The sequence below is a fragment of the Ciconia boyciana genome, chromosome 3 (assembly GCF_034638445.1).
Source record: "Ciconia boyciana chromosome 3, ASM3463844v1, whole genome shotgun sequence".
In the NCBI taxonomy this organism is placed as follows: domain Eukaryota; kingdom Metazoa; phylum Chordata; class Aves; order Ciconiiformes; family Ciconiidae; genus Ciconia; species Ciconia boyciana.
The window spans coordinates 99,720,800-99,738,568 of record NC_132936.1 but is presented as its reverse complement, the minus strand read 5'-3'; the positions used below and the strand labels follow the sequence as shown (position 1 = coordinate 99,738,568).

General features: G+C 35.8%; 1 protein-coding gene across 1 annotated transcript in view; it reads right to left on the bottom strand.

Moving 5' to 3' along the window:
- Positions 1-17,769, bottom strand: part of LRPPRC (leucine rich pentatricopeptide repeat containing) — a 94,662-nt gene that overhangs the window by 19,712 nt on the left and 57,181 nt on the right. Inside the window, exons 26-30 of the mRNA XM_072856796.1 lie at positions 10,134-10,202; positions 9,783-9,873; positions 5,591-5,733; positions 5,394-5,481; positions 559-682 (exon numbers count right to left, since the gene is read on the bottom strand). Of these exons, the coding sequence (XP_072712897.1) occupies positions 559-682; positions 5,394-5,481; positions 5,591-5,733; positions 9,783-9,873; positions 10,134-10,202 (515 nt within the window). The remainder of the gene's footprint in view (positions 1-558; positions 683-5,393; positions 5,482-5,590; positions 5,734-9,782; positions 9,874-10,133; positions 10,203-17,769) is intronic.

Genomic DNA, 17,769 nt, shown 5'->3' with positions numbered 1-17,769 from the left:
CGATTCTGGTGATTCTAATAATACATGACAGCAGGTTGGATTTATTTCAGAAGTGTAAGAGTTGGATCTAAGGTTTATGGTCATCTCCTAGCCACTGGCATCACAGTCAAATGTACCACTTTGCATCTGTCAGGCAGCCAGCTGCGAGGGAGTGTGGGTAGGGTAGGACAGCAGCAGGGATGGGCATTGAGGGGAAGGCTCACGGGCAGTTAAGTGAAGGGATCTTGTCTGTTTGGATACTGCTCTATAGAGGAAAAGGCAGACTGCCAGAAGGGTAGACTTTCAGTTCTGATGCCAAGTACATTCGTTGATACTGTTAGTTGAAATGAGTTATTAGCGATACATACTGTCACCCTTGTACCTTTTTAATATATGGTACATCGCCCTATGAAACACTGGTGTATTTCTTACCATAACTCCTAATTACCACTCATGACCTGTTTTCCCATTGAAAGAAAAGGACTTACCTGAAAATGATTCAGAAATTATTATTTTAAAATAACACCCACCCCACCCCCCCCAACCAATCAAAATCCCCCAAACACAGAAAAGCCTTACATGTGTTTCACTTCGATGGCTTCTTCAAGACAATTCCGTGTTAACAATGCTTTTATAAGGGTGCCATAAGAACGATAATGAAACTCATTCTTCCCTTGCATTTTCAGGAAAATATTGTATGCCTCTAAAAATGAAAAGAAAGGAAAAAAAAGCCAAAATGAAATATCATATTGCGATGATGTTGATCATATAAAGAAATCACCTATTCATTGAAAAGATCCATCTTAAATCTATTTATCCTCTGCTTACATCTTTGAGCCCAAAGCTGTTGGTCACAGCTTGTTCAAAACTGCTTGTATACCACACTCAACTGACACATACCTCCACAGAACAAAAAGTTTGCTACTGCTGTTTTTCTATATGTGGCTGTTGCTTAAATACCAACACAGCTGGTTAGAAGGGGAAGACTCAGGATTTTTAAAGCAACACCTAATTCTGGGGTATATAGCTACAGTGTCTGGTGCACGATTACAACAGCATTTAACAAATAATATAGGAGGTGATTCCAATATGGGGAGATCAAATTATTTGGCTACAACAAGATTTATACAAAACATACAATTTAGAAATATACAGATATTTAGCAAGTAAACTACGCTGCATTTGTTTGACTGATTAACAGTTTTATTTCATGCATTCACAATAACTGTCAGTGTATGAAAAGATGTTACCAAAAAGGGGGAAAAAAATGATAAGCACACTTTTCACTCATTTATTTTTCTGAAACAAGATTATGCAGCTATAAGCATGCAGCTAAAACTGCTATCCGGGCTGTAACATATGCTAGAAAGCTGTGTTAAGAACCACAAATGATCTTTTACATCTGAACTGTAACTGCACGTTCCATTTAATGAAACTCAAAAAATAATCCCTTTGCTAATTCAAATCATAGCCACAATAACCTTTAAAACTTTTCAGAAATACTTGGACTATCACTACAAATTTCACAGCTAAGCATTAATTTTTTTTCTTATACTCTGAAAGTAAAGATGAAGACACCCCATTCGAATCTTACTGTCACAAGAAGTGTCACACTAATAGCACTTACTACAGTGTGCTGTGGAATTTTAAGCTGGCATTCCCCAAACCAAAACTGTTGGGTGTGCCTTTTGGTTTGAATCTTAAACTTCTTCAACCAAAGAGTATACATAAAAACCTCCTGAAATGCAGGCGCAAAAATGACTATGCATAAAATTTATTATTTACAACACACAAACTCTTACACTGAGTTAATAATGAGAATTAATGTTGCCATCCATAATCTACTGTGGACACTTGGAGCTACATTAAATATATATATACGAACAGAGATAAGGGACAAGAATATCACAGTAAAAATTAAATCCACTTCTGCGTGAGTTTCACGTATGAGAGAGAGAGAGAGAGATGAGAGAGAGAATGACTGATGTCTGACATTACAATAGTGATTGCACTGTCAACAAAAAGACCAATAAAACAACAAGAGGACGACACAGAAAAGGTCTTGAAATCCTCTACCATGTTTATTTATAGGCCTGAGGTCAAAGCTTGGCCTGTTGCAATGGGCTGAACCCTCTTGCCTGCTCAGATGCTGAACACCAGCATTCAAAGAGTGTTCACACTTAAATTCAGGGAGAAAGACATTTCTTCTTCCACTTTTCTGAAATCTGAGATACCAGTAGACTAGCAATCATATTCCACAATAACAAAAACCCTTTCACTAGTATAATCTATTACAAGTAATTATTTCATTAACAAAAATGTAGCTGGCTGGTGATAGGTTTGTTCTTTCTGCTTGTGAAAGCCTGTTTAAATTCTATTTTTTAAGCCAAAAAATCCTTATGTTTGGAGACTCCTACAAAAGTTCTGCTCTCTTTAGAATGAACTAGGGTTTCACCCTGTGTTTGAATATTGCTTTCCCTTGGTTGGGTACAGAAATGGACCTTGCCACCAGTGGACATGATGTCAAGCATGTGTTACCATCAATTATTACAGTCCACAAAATTTAAGGTCTATTTCTACAAGGAAATATATTTAAATCCTTTTTGTAATGACTAGTTCAATGAAGAACTAAAAATCTTTTTATCAGGTTTATTTTCCTGTTCTGGGATGTTTTGTTGTGTATGTCAGTCCCAACCTCAGAATGATTATCCTATTCAGATTATTTTCTTAACTTGATTTTGTATCAGTGCAAGTAGCATGTTTGAAGTATACCTAGATGAGTCTCGAACTGAGACATATGCCTGATCAGGTATTATCGGCTTATTCTTCAGATTGCATCTAAAATTACTAAAGTATATTAGCATTCAAAAGAGCAAGTTCTTGGTTTCAAAATCGTATCGTGTTATACTAGCTATTTCAAGCAGAAAGATTTGTTAGAAAAGTGACAACTTGCCAAGAAAGTCTCAGTTCTCAAGACAGTCAAATTCATTTCAGCAATTGCAACTGTTTGGGATATGTGTAACATGATCCCCTAGAGTCAAATTCTCACACTGAGGAATCAAGATAAAAATGAAAAGATGACTTTGCATAAATCAAGCACTTCAGAGAACAGATTTTCAAAACACCTCCATGTCAGCACTGATAAGTTTGTGAAATTAGTTACATAACTAGATTAAGTTAATCTCTTTCCTATCAGAAAGCTGATGCTGATAAAAAGTTATATTCTGCCCTATTACATTCACATCAAAATTACATTATACTATTATAAAAATTGACAACTCTGTCTTAAAAAAACCCTATAAAACTATAAAAACTAAGAGAACTGTTTCCCAACAAGACAGGAACTGCTTCCCAACATTTGTATTTTTTCTCTTAATTCCCAATAGCTCTAGACCACCTCCTCTCAAATACTGCACCTTTAAATAAAAGAATATGCAGGAATAATTTACGATAAATTCAGTATCAAATGTCATCATCAACTGTTAGCAGTTACATTTTACATTTTTGTTTTAAACTAGTCTCCCTGCAACGTCCAGGGCTTATTTAGTTTCCTCTTGCTCTCCACTTGATCATTTATGATATCAAAGGCACAGGACACTTTTCTAGGAATGATGTTATAAAATGCATTCCATTAATTTTGCATGGCTTTCAGTGAAAATACTTCTTCGTTTCTCATTTTGATTCCCAAAATTTACCAGCATGAAGAATCTCCTGAAAACATTAACTTTATGTCTGCATAATACACGATTCTAAAGTTCATATACATAACACGAGATTGCACTCCCTACATACAGAATATCCAGACTCCACTTTAGACTTCTAATCAGTGCTCCTATGACTGAATAATTCTATAGGGTCATTTCACTAACAACAGAAGTTAACTGTGTGAATGACTGACAGATTCTTCTTTTAAAAACTCAAAGCTTAAAAATCTGTGTGTTCAACCTGTAAAATATACTGATAACACTCAGAGAAGAAAATAACTAGGTATCTTGTATTTGTAAATCTTCCTCATTCAGCAAAATTAATTTTTTTAAACCTATTTAATTTTATTTTCTAATCTGCTTTCAAGTGAGATACCTAGTTATCTGTCATAGTATAGGCGAAGAAAATTAGGATTTCCAGAATATTCAAATGCTCTGCACCTTGGCAAATGCTAGAAATGGACTGATTTCCACCCCTCCTTGAAAGGTCCAGTAATGCTAGTTCTGACTCTGTGACCCTGCTTTGAGATGAGATGGCTAGGAATGGATTTCCAATGATTTACACACAGACTGAGCCACAGGAACTGCACTGAAGTACACGCCTCCTTTCTGTATACAAAGGCAAATACCCGTGGCATAAGTTAATTCTGTTTTTATCTGAGGTAGGGAAGTTAGCGCAGAAGAGCTATTCATTTTCCGTAGCAGAATTGATCTGAAGTGATGTCTCAATAATTTTATTTGTGGGGTGGCACCCACAGGCACAGGGGTTTGGAAACAGTGAACTGTGAGGACACAGATTTTGATCTTTTGTTTATAGTCTGTGTATTTCTTTGGGGGAGGAACAACAGGAGGAAAAGTTTGCAAATTCTACAGAGAAACATGGACCACTTTAATCTTAGTTGTAAAGAAGCTAAAGACACTATGCAACACATTGAATCCTCCCTTGAAATAGAAATAAATAGCCTTGCAACATCAACAAATAGAAAATAGACTAACAGATAAAAGCCAGATAGGAAGAGAGCAATGATTTTCTCCATAACATAGTCCCATCTCATTTAATCTCATCTATTTAATTTCTGTGCCTAATCTATAGCTTAAATAAGGTACCTGTGGAACCATATCTGATCTTAGTATTATGACTTCAACAGTAGGGGCAAATACAAAAGCTCTGAACAACTTCTTTTACTAGGTAATTACCTTCCCATAAACATGTCTCAGCAATTTCACTTAATATTAATCTTTCTTCTCACTACACTTCTCATGTCTCACACCATAAAACTTGTGACCAAACAGCTAGATTTTCTGGAAACCATAAAAACGGTATTTTTAGCATCAATCCTGTACATAAATTTAGTTTCTGGTGTTTAATAGATACATTTGAAAGTCTAGAACATGGTGTTAACCCAACAGTATAAAGTGAACTACAGGCCAGCAATATTTTGGTAATTTTAAAATTGGCAACTTCACCCCAGACTGGCTTTCAAACATGCATTTAAAAGTCAGCATTTCCAATGACATTTTAAATATTTTAGCATATCCTTCTCATATCAGTTTCTGAAGAAGAATATTGGCAGGTAACATTATCATGTACCTTTGCTAACATACTAGCAAACCAACAAAAAGCAGCAGGCAGCATGTGTTGCTCTGTAATTAATCAAAATCTTAAAATTAATGCTGAAGGGGAAAAACACCCAGTGGTTTTCAGTTTACCTTTTGCATTGTTTTTCTTGCAAAGCATCCTTATTTTTCTTTCTTCCACATTAGAAGCACTTAAACTTCTGGTATCTTCATGCTTAACCTTTAAAACAAACTTATTTAAGTTACTGTAATGGTATCTGTTAACATTTTTCAATGTAAAGAAATATATTCAAAAGTGTTGTTAGCTAGGAAAGTTAAACTCCAATTACCTTAGGTACCTCAAATGGAACAACCTGACCATTTTTCTCAAGTATATCAGCCAGTAACGTTAGTGTTTTTGCACGAGGAACAACATTTTCTTCTTGAATTTTAGTCCAAACAGCTTCAGCTTTTCCCCAGTCACCATTGTTTTCTGAAATAAGATTCCAATCTTCAGATAAAAGCACATTTAGAGTATACATACGTATCTAAAGTGACTAAAAATAGGTATCTTTGGAAAATAATTCATCAATTAACCATGTACTACTGCTTCATACGATCATCAAGTTGAAAAGTTCTAAACTAATTAAAATACAGAGGGCACCAGATGATGCAAACAAAAAAAAAAACCCCAAAGGATTGGATGATTTTTCAAATTAATGAGAAATCAACTCAAAAATACTGCAGAAGTGTTCCTCCTAGCTCATCAGTTCTAATATTCTTAACTGTTAATTGTAAAAACAATTACAAAAATTTTTAAATTATTACAAAACATTGACACTCTAAGGTACCAACTTTTAAGTTCTATTCCAAAATGCTTGAAATGAAATCCTCTGGTTATGTTGCTACTGAGTTAGAGCATCTACATCCCAGAAGTTTACCACTTTCAAGTCACAGAATCATAGAATCGTATAGGTTGGAAAAGACCTTTAAGATCATCGAGTCCAACCATAAACCTAACACTACCAAGACCACCACTATACCATGTCCCTAAGCACCTCATCCAAACATCTTTTAAATACTTCCAGGGATGGCGACTCAACCACTTCCCTGGGCAGCCTGTTCCAATGCTTGATAACCCTTTCAGTGAAGTAAAATTTCCTAATATCCAGTCTAAACCTCCCCTGGCACAACTTGAGGCCATTTCCTCTTGTCCTGTCACTTGTTTCCTCTTGTCCTATCACTGGGAGAAGAGACCAACCCTCACCTCTCTACAACCTCCTTTCAGGTAGTTTAAGGTCCTTTAAGGTCTCCCCTCGGCCTCCTTTTCTCCAGGCTAAACAACCCCAGTTCCCTCAGCCGCTCCTCATCAGACTTCTGCTCTAGACCCTTCACCAGCTTCGTTGCCCTTCTCTGGACACGCTCCAGCACCCCAATGTCTCTCTTGTAGTGAGGGGCCCAAAACTGAACACAGTATTCGAGGTGCGGCCTCACCAGTGCCGAGTACAGGGGGACAATCACTTCCCTAGTCCTGCTGGCCATGCTATCTGGCCACACTTGACTAAGTCAAAGAAGTGTTCTAGGCTTTCAGGCTCTCATTTTGCGATGAAAAAAAGCATATCTGAAGACTGTAAAAGGTAAGTTTTCTGAAAGAGAAAAACTTAAATAAATTGCTACTAAATTCACAGAATTCAACTGTTTTTAACAAGAATAGCAATTTATATATACACCACTGTACAAAACTGCAAACAAAAAGAAAGCTGGACTTTGTGAAAGAAAACAGTTAACTACTATTTAACTACATACACCAGGTGGTTTCCTGTGTCTCCTATCATGAAGTCACCACAACAGCATTGGCTTCTGGTTGTAGGTCCTAGCCACAGCTACCTAACCCCAACATCTGCTAGCTGTAATCTGTCCATTCCATGGTTTAATTCAGAACCCCAGAAATGAAGAGATGCAAGGCAAGAAGGCAGAGTCAGAAGGCAGATGATGGAATGAATAATTCACACAGCAATATCTCAGCCTGTAACAGCAGCTCTTCAACTATTCTTCCACTGTTCAGTTAAGGAACTTCAGCTGTTCTGTAGCTCAGGCTCCACTGACTAAGTCATAACGCAAAGAAAAAGCTGGAGCAGCCACCTGGAAGCAGCATGACACACTTGGATATTCTCTAGAATTGTTATAAAGTTGGCATTTCAAAGCAACATATGCTGCTTTGCAAACAACATTGCAATGCAATACTGAAATGTTACAGTGCAATGTTATTGTCTTTCAGGAGCAGCACGGGTTTAGGAAAACACATGGCTATGTCACTGGGCTGGTTCAAGATCCAAGCCCACTTTCAACAAGGTTCTGAAATCACTTCGGCTTTTTAGAAGAGGCAGCAAACTTGGTGACTACCTTAAGTCAAATAAAGTGATTGGTTTTAGGGACTAAATACTGCATATAACATTTTAAAGAAGATTATTATGGCAGTTAACAGAGTAGGACAGAGAATGTCTTAACACTTTTTCATGTGTTTGTCCCTATGTTTGTCACTTGTGAGGCCACATCTAGAGGACACATCTAGTTTCCAGTTTTGGGCTCTACAACGATAAAAGAGATGCTAGCAACTGGAGCAAATTCAGCCACCAAGACAGACGTGGGGCTGGAGCAGATGAAGTAAGAGAGGAAGCTGAAGATGATGAGTTTTTGGCAGCCTGAAGAAAAGCAGGCTAACAAGGGATCCAATTCCTTTCTTCAACTACCAAACTGACAGTTACAGAGAAGAGCGAGCCAGTCTCTCCTCGCAAGTGCACAGCAAAGGATGAAGGGTGATGGTTAAAAGTTGCAGCAATGGAGTATCTGAAGATGATCAAACCCTGGAACAGGTTGCACAGGGAGGCTGTTTGATTTCCACCCTTGGAGGCACTCAAAACTTTACTAGACAAGGCCATGATTTGATCTAACTTTGAAGCTGGGAAAGGGCTAGGCCTAAAACTCCTGAGGCTCCCTCCAGCATAAATTATTCTGTGATTCTACAAAACCAAATGCATTGTTTTCAACATTTTTGATCACAGCTTAGACTAGATGGTAGATTTTTTTTTTTTTTTTTACATGCTTAAAATAGATCTGAAGTTATGGCTCAGGTGCACAATGACAACTCTCTACTGTACTTGTGCATGGGGCAGCTTTGACAGATAATCTAAAATGGTTGAAAGCAGGAATGTGCACGGTTTTTGGTTTTTAAGGTGACAGAAACCCACAAACGTTTTCCACTTCTTTGAATAGATGGAATTGGTTTTGTCTTCTGAAAGAAGACTGAAGATTTTGCATGACAGAATTTGATAAATTGTCTCTTCTTAGATTCTCTTCCTAGCAGGCACACTGTCAGACTTAGTCACTGACAGAGGTGAACAGGATGAGTGGAGAAACAGGAAGGCTCCCTCCCTGTTGAGACAAGATTGCTTTTCAGACCTACTTGATTTTTGATGGTGAACCAGTATATGCAAAGCCACAATTGGGTAACACTACAGATTGGTTTTGAAGCTTTCTGCAGCTGTTCAGGAAATGAAAAGGAAAAAAGTTCTCAAAGGGTCTCTAGTCATTTTTTTGTGGAAGTACGCATCTCTTCTGCTTGTGGTAAGTGCAATGGGGAAGAAGCCTCTTTCATTACCATATGAAAAGAAAAAGGGGGTTCGAGTAATATTGTCTTTAGCATTAAAACATCGCTATTTCTAGTCAACCAAAAATATACATGGGGAACAGCCTAAAATTACTTCAAGCTCAAATGCAAGTTTTCCCATGACCACATATCAAATTGCTGTAATGGCTCATTAACATATATACACATTACCAAAGTACATAGCAATCCCTGTAATGCTTTTTTTATGTCCCAATTAACTATTTAGTGCTCCATATCCAATCTTAACACAAAACGTTTTTTCAAGACTTTAAAATAACTAGGACTAAAGTTTCCAAAATTTTTATTATGTATAATACAGTATGATACACTGAATAACAAAGCCAGCACAGACTGAAAAATACAGAAAAGAGGAAATGAAAAACACTATAGATACATCCTACATTAAGTGTAGCATAGAAATGAACTTTCAATTTAAAACACTGTTCCATTCTTATAAATGATGCAAAAGTTAGGTTGTGGCTGGTGAAGAATTGGTAGATTTAAAAAAAAAATAAAAATGCACCTTTCAGAACCAGATCCAATTACAGGAAACTACAGATCTTCACCAGTTACGAAGACATAACAAACGAGCAGTTTTTCTTCTTTAAGCATATTAAAAATCAAAACAAGAGTAAACTTTCAAATTAGGACACAAGACAACAGCATGGATTGGAAGACTCGTATAAGTTCTATGTAAGTGTTGAGGTCTGCAGGTAAAAAAACCCTGTACTCTCTCCCCCGCAAGATGCCTCAGAAACAGTATCCAGGCTAATGGCGTATCAGGATAAAACTCCTCTCCAATTCAGGGTTATTGCCTATCTCCAACCACAAAGGAAAACAGATTACAACATGAAAAAGATCACAAGCTCACTTACCACACAGTTGAAGCAGGTAGTAATACATCTCATCTCTATCACATTCAAATAGATTTTGAGTTAATTCTACCAAGTGTTCCAAAGTTTCCATCTTTAAAAAGAAAGAACATAGTTATACCTCAGCCAAACAATTATTTTTCTATATACATGCACTTACATGCTGTGTGCATTCAGCTAAAATAATATTTATGTTTAAGTATACACCAGCATTTACACAGAGCATTGAGTTCACCTCATCAGCCTGTCACATGTCCTTTCACAAACACAGAAATCAAGCAATGAAATATTTCCAAACAATTTTTCTTGGAATATAATGACAGTTACATAGAAGACATCATACGAGCCACATACCTGATTATTTGATATACACTTTTTTGCAAACCACTGCAACCTTCCAGAGTGTGCTCTCAAGCCAGGAGTCTGTAAAATATTTCCATAAGAAGAAACACATTACTTCACATAGAACATTCTAAGGAAAAGAAAACATAACACATGTACTCATAATAAAAGCTCATAGTTTTTGTTTGTTTTTTGAAACCTGAATGAGACTACAAGCTCACAAATAATCAAGTTAGGTTGCATTTGTAAGAGACTTAAAAACTGCAGTCATTTTATTCAAGACTTTTTCCTTTTTGGTTGAACGCTGCCGAGAGTGTTGATTTAAAATACACTTCAGATAAACTAAAATGTTAAGTCACATCTATCACCACAGTAATAGAGTATCATTGCTATTACCCATGGTAATAATTTGGATTACTCACGGTAAAGAATTACACCAAATGTTTCCAAACTGTCTTCACAATGAAATGTTCATATTCAACACCACTACAATGTCTTAGCAACTAGAAAACCATGCCTCTCAACCACATCACCACCATTTGGTACCCCTTCTCTGCTAACATTAGCCATTTTCTTACAACTATTAATACCTAGAATCAATAGTGTTTTTAGATATTGACTTCTCTTGCTCAGTAAGAAAAACAGGAATTTACAGAGCAGTAACTGTTACAACTGTAACGCGCGGCCAATGCAGATGCCAGGTATGCTAACTGTAAGGCAATTCCTGTCCCAGAACAGAGCAAAACCTTACTCTTAAGTGTGTGTACACGGAGGAACTGATGTATAATAGTTAATATGCCACAGTTCTTTCTGTTATTAATTTTCCCAGATTTAATGACCCTTTGCTTATTCATTCCTTTGTTGTTTCGAGCGGGCTACAGCTACAGAACACACATTCTCAAAAAGGTTTCAATCCTTGGAAACTCCATCTGGTATAGACTACCACATTGTGTCTTCTCACCACCGCAGACCATAATCAAAATATCAGTTCCTCCACTTAAATAAATTCTTAAATAAAATCTTAAATAATAAAAATTCTTAAATAAAACATAGGAAAATTCAAAGTTCTTAAAGAAACATGTTACAGGCGTGCCAGTACTTATGTCCAACGTATCTAAAAAAATGATACAAAAAACTGTGTGCAAAGCATCCATCATTTTCACCTCTTACCCCTCCCTCCCACAGAGTACACTCTTGTTTTAGCACAAGGATCATTTACAGAGAGGACTCTGCTTTCATTTCAGGTGTCTAAATTCACATTAATATAGCTAAAAGTGGTTCCGAGGAAATGTCTCTTCATCCCTACAGAGAAACATGTGTTTTGACTCTTGAAGGCTTTTAGCTGTTAATATTATAAGAAGTCTCTACTGTTTAAACATGAAGTCCAACTTCCAAAATTTGAACACCACTTTACATAAAAGGTAAATGGCAGTTTGAACAAAAAGCTGTGAGAAATATTGTCTCAGTTCCAAAGCAGCCGAAAAAATTACCATTGGAAACATCAATTTACCTTCTGTATTTTTAACACAGATAATTTCCTTTCCCTGTATCTTCCAAGAGCAGAATTATTACCATTATATCCTTCTGAAATAATTCAGCATACACCAGAAAACCAGCATGCAAAACTTCAGTCAAAAATGTTAAAATTTGCTGAAGTTACAGGAAACGGTGTTCTGCAGAGTAAATGTTAGGCCATATAATCCTGCCAACCATACAAACCATTTTATGTAATCATTGTAAGGGTTTTAAAAAATAGAGGATGCTAACCTCCCATTCTTCAACATCGACCATGTTTTCTATGTATTTAACTGTACTATAAAAATAGTCTCAACCCAAGAGGTTACAGAAAAATAGTGGCTTCTCAAGTATTCAAAAATGGTATATATTAAACACATTTTTGCTTTCCAGGTACTTGCTTTTTTTCTGATCAGGTTTTTTCCCCCACAGTTATTTATGTTTATAGGTACCTGTCCAGTGCTTTTTTTAAGAGCTGCCAAGCAGTTTCACATAAAATATGCTGAAAACTAAGTCAAGAATTAACATCTTACACAACAGGCTCTTGAAAATGAAAAAGAAAAGAGTATGTTGCCTGCATTTGTAGCTAATCCTCTTTAGGACATGGTAAAATTCAAATGCTGAATTCACTTACAACTTCCAATATCATTGCTGATCCGAATGCCAATGAACTCAACAGCTCCAAAGCTACAAACTTTTTATAGTAAATCCTTTCCTGTTCAGAAATGATTGATGCGTCTGTCACTACAAGGACAGCTGAGTTATACAACAGATATCCTTCTGTTTCATTTTGAAATTGAGAAGTGTTTTCACATACTGCAGGTCTCAATCATCAAAAGAACATCTAGGTCAGATTAACTAAATCTCCAGGGCTTGCCTGATAGTCCATATTTGTAGCTTATCCCTTACCATCTTAGGGAATTTTAAACATTGCATTTAGCAGGAAGCAGACTTCCTACAATACAGCAGACTAAAATACAGAATAAAAAAATGCAAGGAATTAAAAAAAACAGTAAAAAATTGTTACTCTAATTACTCTTCCAAATTCCCATTTAAAATTTTGATCTTGCTTGTTTCAGTGAACAACAACAAAAAAGTATTATTGAGTCATAACATTTTGTTCTCTGTTTTTCTTCCCAGTTTTAGGGCAATTCACTGCTTTAAAGAATGAAACAACTATTTTAGAGTCTCAAGGAATTCATACAGCGTATAAACTAAACATGGAGGTTTTCTGGATTTTAAATTCTCTCTGAATATAAAACAGCTGTACTGTACTAGACCAGAAGTTCATCTAGCCTTTTATCCTCTTCCTAACAGTGCCTGAAGGAGAATATAAAATGACAAACCCCAGCGATACTTCCCCCTTAGTGCTCTTTCACTCTCCAACTACTTGAGATTCAGTGGGTCACGCTGTTTCTAGTAAGTGATTTCTCTTCCATGAGCTTTTCCAGTTGCCCCTGGAACCCCATACGATTTATCATTCATAAGATCTTTTGGCAAAGGGTTGCCTCAGTTACCTTTTACAGAAAACAACCAAAATACTACTACTTTTTATTTGTTTTCAGCCTAGCTTCTACCAGCTTCATTTGAAGCCCCTAGATTTTGTATTGGAAGACAATGCACAATTGATTTCTCTTTATCCTCTCCATTTCATATTAATTTCCTGAGCAGTATACATAATTCCTTGTTTCACTGTTTCTTTTCCAGACTAAGCAGAACCCGCCTACTTAGTCATATCTCCTACAGAAACCATTCCATACTTTTGACCACCTTTGTTACTATCTTTCTGAGGCTCAGCATACAAGCCTACACTAGTTTAACTCATTGATTCTGTATCTTCACACACAGAAGGGAAAACTAACCAGAAGGGGAAAAAATATGCTGCATCTTTAGAAGAGCTCTTGCCAAGCAGCACTCAAAAATCATGCGAATGCAACAATCCTAATACACTGAAAGCATCTGATTCATTCTCTTCCTTCCTAGAACCAGTTACTTCAGACAGGTGACTGAAAGGCTCCAATCACCAGAAAAAAATCTTTTCTGTATTAACATTTTTATTTGTGCTAATCTACCTATTACAACTGAAAGAAAACAGATTGTCTAGCAAAACACTGACCTGTCAGAGAGGATTCTATTTGATGTTTTTCCAGATTTTTAGATAATGATAGAAATATTCAAGTATTGTTTACATTAGTGTTCTGTAACAGTTACAGCTAACAGACCAATACCATTTTTTTTATTTTTAAAGCCTTAAAAAAAAAGTTAGGTGATTTACAGAAGATACGTGGAAAAATATTTATTTACTTCTCTCTACTTGCCTAAAGCAACCTTTTTCTCTTTAAACACAAAACTTACTTAAGGAGAAAAACCGCAAAACACAACATAACAGACAAGAAACCGTGTGGTATTGTTCAAAAAGAGGGACTTTCAGAAAACTAAGAGTTGAGAGTGTCCCAAAACAGCACCACTTTTCCTACGGCTGGCTTTGGATGCATAATTATTTAAAAGCCAGCAAAAGTATTTTTCGTTTGGCATATACATGACACAAGGTGGATTACTCCCTTGTTTTAACCTTCCAGCACTGCACTTCCACAAACTACTACTGTGCACTGGTTGGCAAAATAATTGTTACATATCCTGGACAACTTATTCTAACCCTTCACAGTGTAACTTCGCTGTGAGTAACGCATCAATTCTAACCTTTCAAGTTTAACTCTGCCCTCCTTAAGTGTTTTATGTTTCCTTACTTACATTTTCTTCCCAACTTTCAGTCTTTTCTTAGGGAAACAGTTCTACTATAATCACTATACAAACATATTGGAAAGAAACAGCCAAATTTTATAAACACTATCCATGCTGAACTTTCTGATGGTATTTTTTGGACAGGTAGATCCATTCGTTCCTCTCTTGCGGCTAAAAAAAGCCAGTAATAATAAGAGACAGCTAATGCTGCTAAGGAAGAAGAACATTTCATGATGAGTTACATCAACAGCCATAACAGACTTATGTTACCAGTACCAGAACCAGTTACTGAGATTTAGATGCCAAAGCAATGTCTTGCAAGAAAATGCGTTACTTCTCCAAACAGACAGCCTTAAACAGACAGCTATAAGAACTGATGTATGTCATTTCTACCAGCTCTCTCCAACATAAGCATCGGTGAAAACAGAACAGTTGATGGCAAGTTCTTAATTTAAAGATAAATTTTTCCCTGATTCCACAAAAATGTCTATAAAATGTCACAAATTCCACGCAGCTTCAATGAGGCCTGGGATATTTCTGCGTGGCAGCTTACTTGAACAAAGTTTTTTACAACATAAACACTGTACACTATGCTTGAATCTTCCCCTACGTTAAAACTCTTGGCAGAAGTCCTCACTTCTATTAAGCAGTAGGTGTACTGCCTAATCGGAAAGTAAAAAGAATACACAGATGTAAGTTTTTGTACCTTATGTAGTCATCTAAATCTAGTTGATGGATGAGATGGTTAAAATTATCTTACACTTCTGTTATATCTTTGCCTCTTATTCAATACTCCTTCACCTTCAGATAGCAATGCATTAGTCTCAAAAAATACTGATTAAACCATTTATATTAAGATTTTTTATATACTCTTAAATCTGTGTTCCTATGCATGAAACAAGCATACCATTTTGCTGCATTTCTTACATTATAATCTTTATAGCATAACGTAAGTGAAGTACCATAGTGGGATATATGGAATACACAGAAGATTGTTTTGATTACTGTCTCTGAACATACGAACTTTTACGCAATAGTCTAGAAGTTTATAAAAGAAGCATCTTTAAAGACTGAGGGATCTAAAAATAATCTCTGCATCAAAAAGCATCTTTCCTGTTGCAATCTTATCAGCTATGTAATAAAATACATTACCCCTCTCTAGCTCTGCTTTTCTTTAAGTCATTGTACTACCAGGATAACACTAGAGCTACATCTGTATATGGCAGGCAATGGAAGTAATAGTTTTCTACAAGTTCATTTTCTACCTTGAAAAAAGTTTAGCTCTCGTGGATTTCAAAAATGGTTTCTTCAGTGATGGCATGGGAAGATATCCTCATTCACTTTATTCTTTCTAAACAAAATAAAACCTTTCAAACCGCTTATAACTAAGACAGGATTTCTCTAAAAAAAGAGTAATTGCTTTTGTTTTTTGTAAGCAGTTTTGCCCAGAAATAAATAATATGACTAAACACACCCCAACCCCCATAATACTGATTTCTTTAATGAGAAGCTCATCTGAAACATCTGGACACTTGCTCAACCTTTTGGGTAAAGGATAACTATATGAAAGCTTGAATAAAATTAAATCTGTACCTTCAATATGACTAATTTTCAAGTTTGATAACAAGGGCAAGTACTCTAATATAGCATCAGAGTTTGAAAATTATGAGTTGCTCCATTGCAAGTTATGCCTTCAAAAGCTACACAATTATAGTGTATTCGGTGTTTTATTTGCACTATCTGATATTTAATGAAAGACATAAATGGACACATGTCTACATATTTATCTGCCCTAACTCTCCTGTTGGGAGTGATTACAATTCAAGCTCATGCTGTCCTTTCTGCCTATCCTACAATTACCTGAGGTAACAACTAGCCTACTTATACTAGGCTAATTCTTACATAAAAAGCAGCAGTAGTTCACAATAAGAAAATGCAAAGCTTACAGTCTCTACTGGGAAAAGTCACAAAACATCAGTTTTTACTGTTGGGTTTTTTTGTTTTTCCTTAAGTATGTATTTGCCTCAAAGCTTCTGTCAGTTACGTAGTTTACAGACTTTCCCAACACAATTAGTATCTGTTCAGTAAATACTCATGATTTATTTCTCTTGAAACAGGAATAATGGTGCTTTATGTTAGGCAGACATAGCAAAAAATGTAAGCAAACTTGATTATTTTCCAAAAATACCAAAATAAAAATAGGAAAGAGCTTTACAACTGCAGCATTACTCATGACAGCTGAGACTGATATATGCTTAAGTACTATTGGAATACCCTACATTTAGCAGTAAGATTTCCAACAGAAATTATGCAGTAAAGTATTATTATAAAAAAATCATTAGACAATAAGAGAACTTCACAACAATAATCATACTGGAAGAAAAGATTACAAAGATATGCAAAACCCCTGCTCCAAACAAAATCCTCAAAGATTTTCTAGACTCAAAAGAGAGCAAAAATTTGCTCTTTGCACTGTAATGTGATTTGGTTGTATGATGAACTCAAAAAGCATTATAAAACTCAGTAGTATCTTCCCTCTAACACAAAGTCCCTGGAGCTAAGAAAGGACCCACAGCTCTTACCATGATCCCACATTCCAAAACATTATCTTCCTTTCCAGAAGGAATTTGTTCAATAAATTTTTACCCAATTTACTTATTTGAAACATATTCATTTGCATTCTTTTAAGAAAGCAGTACTTCAGAACTTCTAAATAATGTGCACTGAACTAGTAAGCACCCTTTTTTTTTATAAACCCACATATGCATGGACACAAAATCCAGCTTCACTAATAGCTGTATCAGAGTCCAGTTTCATAAGGAGAAGTAATGCTTTTATTAGACTAATAGGACTAAATAGTAAGAAAAAAAAAATATTTTCTTGTAATTATAGGGCTTGTGTGCCTAAAAGCTCTTCAGCCTTTCCCTTCCCTCTCAGTTGTATACCTTTGCTCCAATAAAAGCTATTACACCCCCTACAAACTACTCCTCAATCTCAGACCACTGTTATCTAATACAATTTGCATACAACATTCACAAACATTTATATTTTGTTCTAATCACCTTCACTCTTTTCTTAACTGGACCAAAAATAAGTCTTTGTAGGTAAATTCAGACACTAGATATAACCATCATTAAATTACACATTAAAAAAAATCCCTAAATCCTGTTGTCACAAATCAAGAAATCATCTTCTCCCAATAGTTTATCTCCAGCATAAAATCAGCAAGACTCAATTCTATGATGTAGACTCTTAAAAAAGTAATCTGGATGAAAGAAGGTTGTAATCTCTCAATATCAAGTAGAAATATTCTCATTGTTTTTATGGTAGATAATGGCACCTGGTATCTTGAGGTCTGCTGACAGTGGATGTCACAATTCTTTGCTTAAAT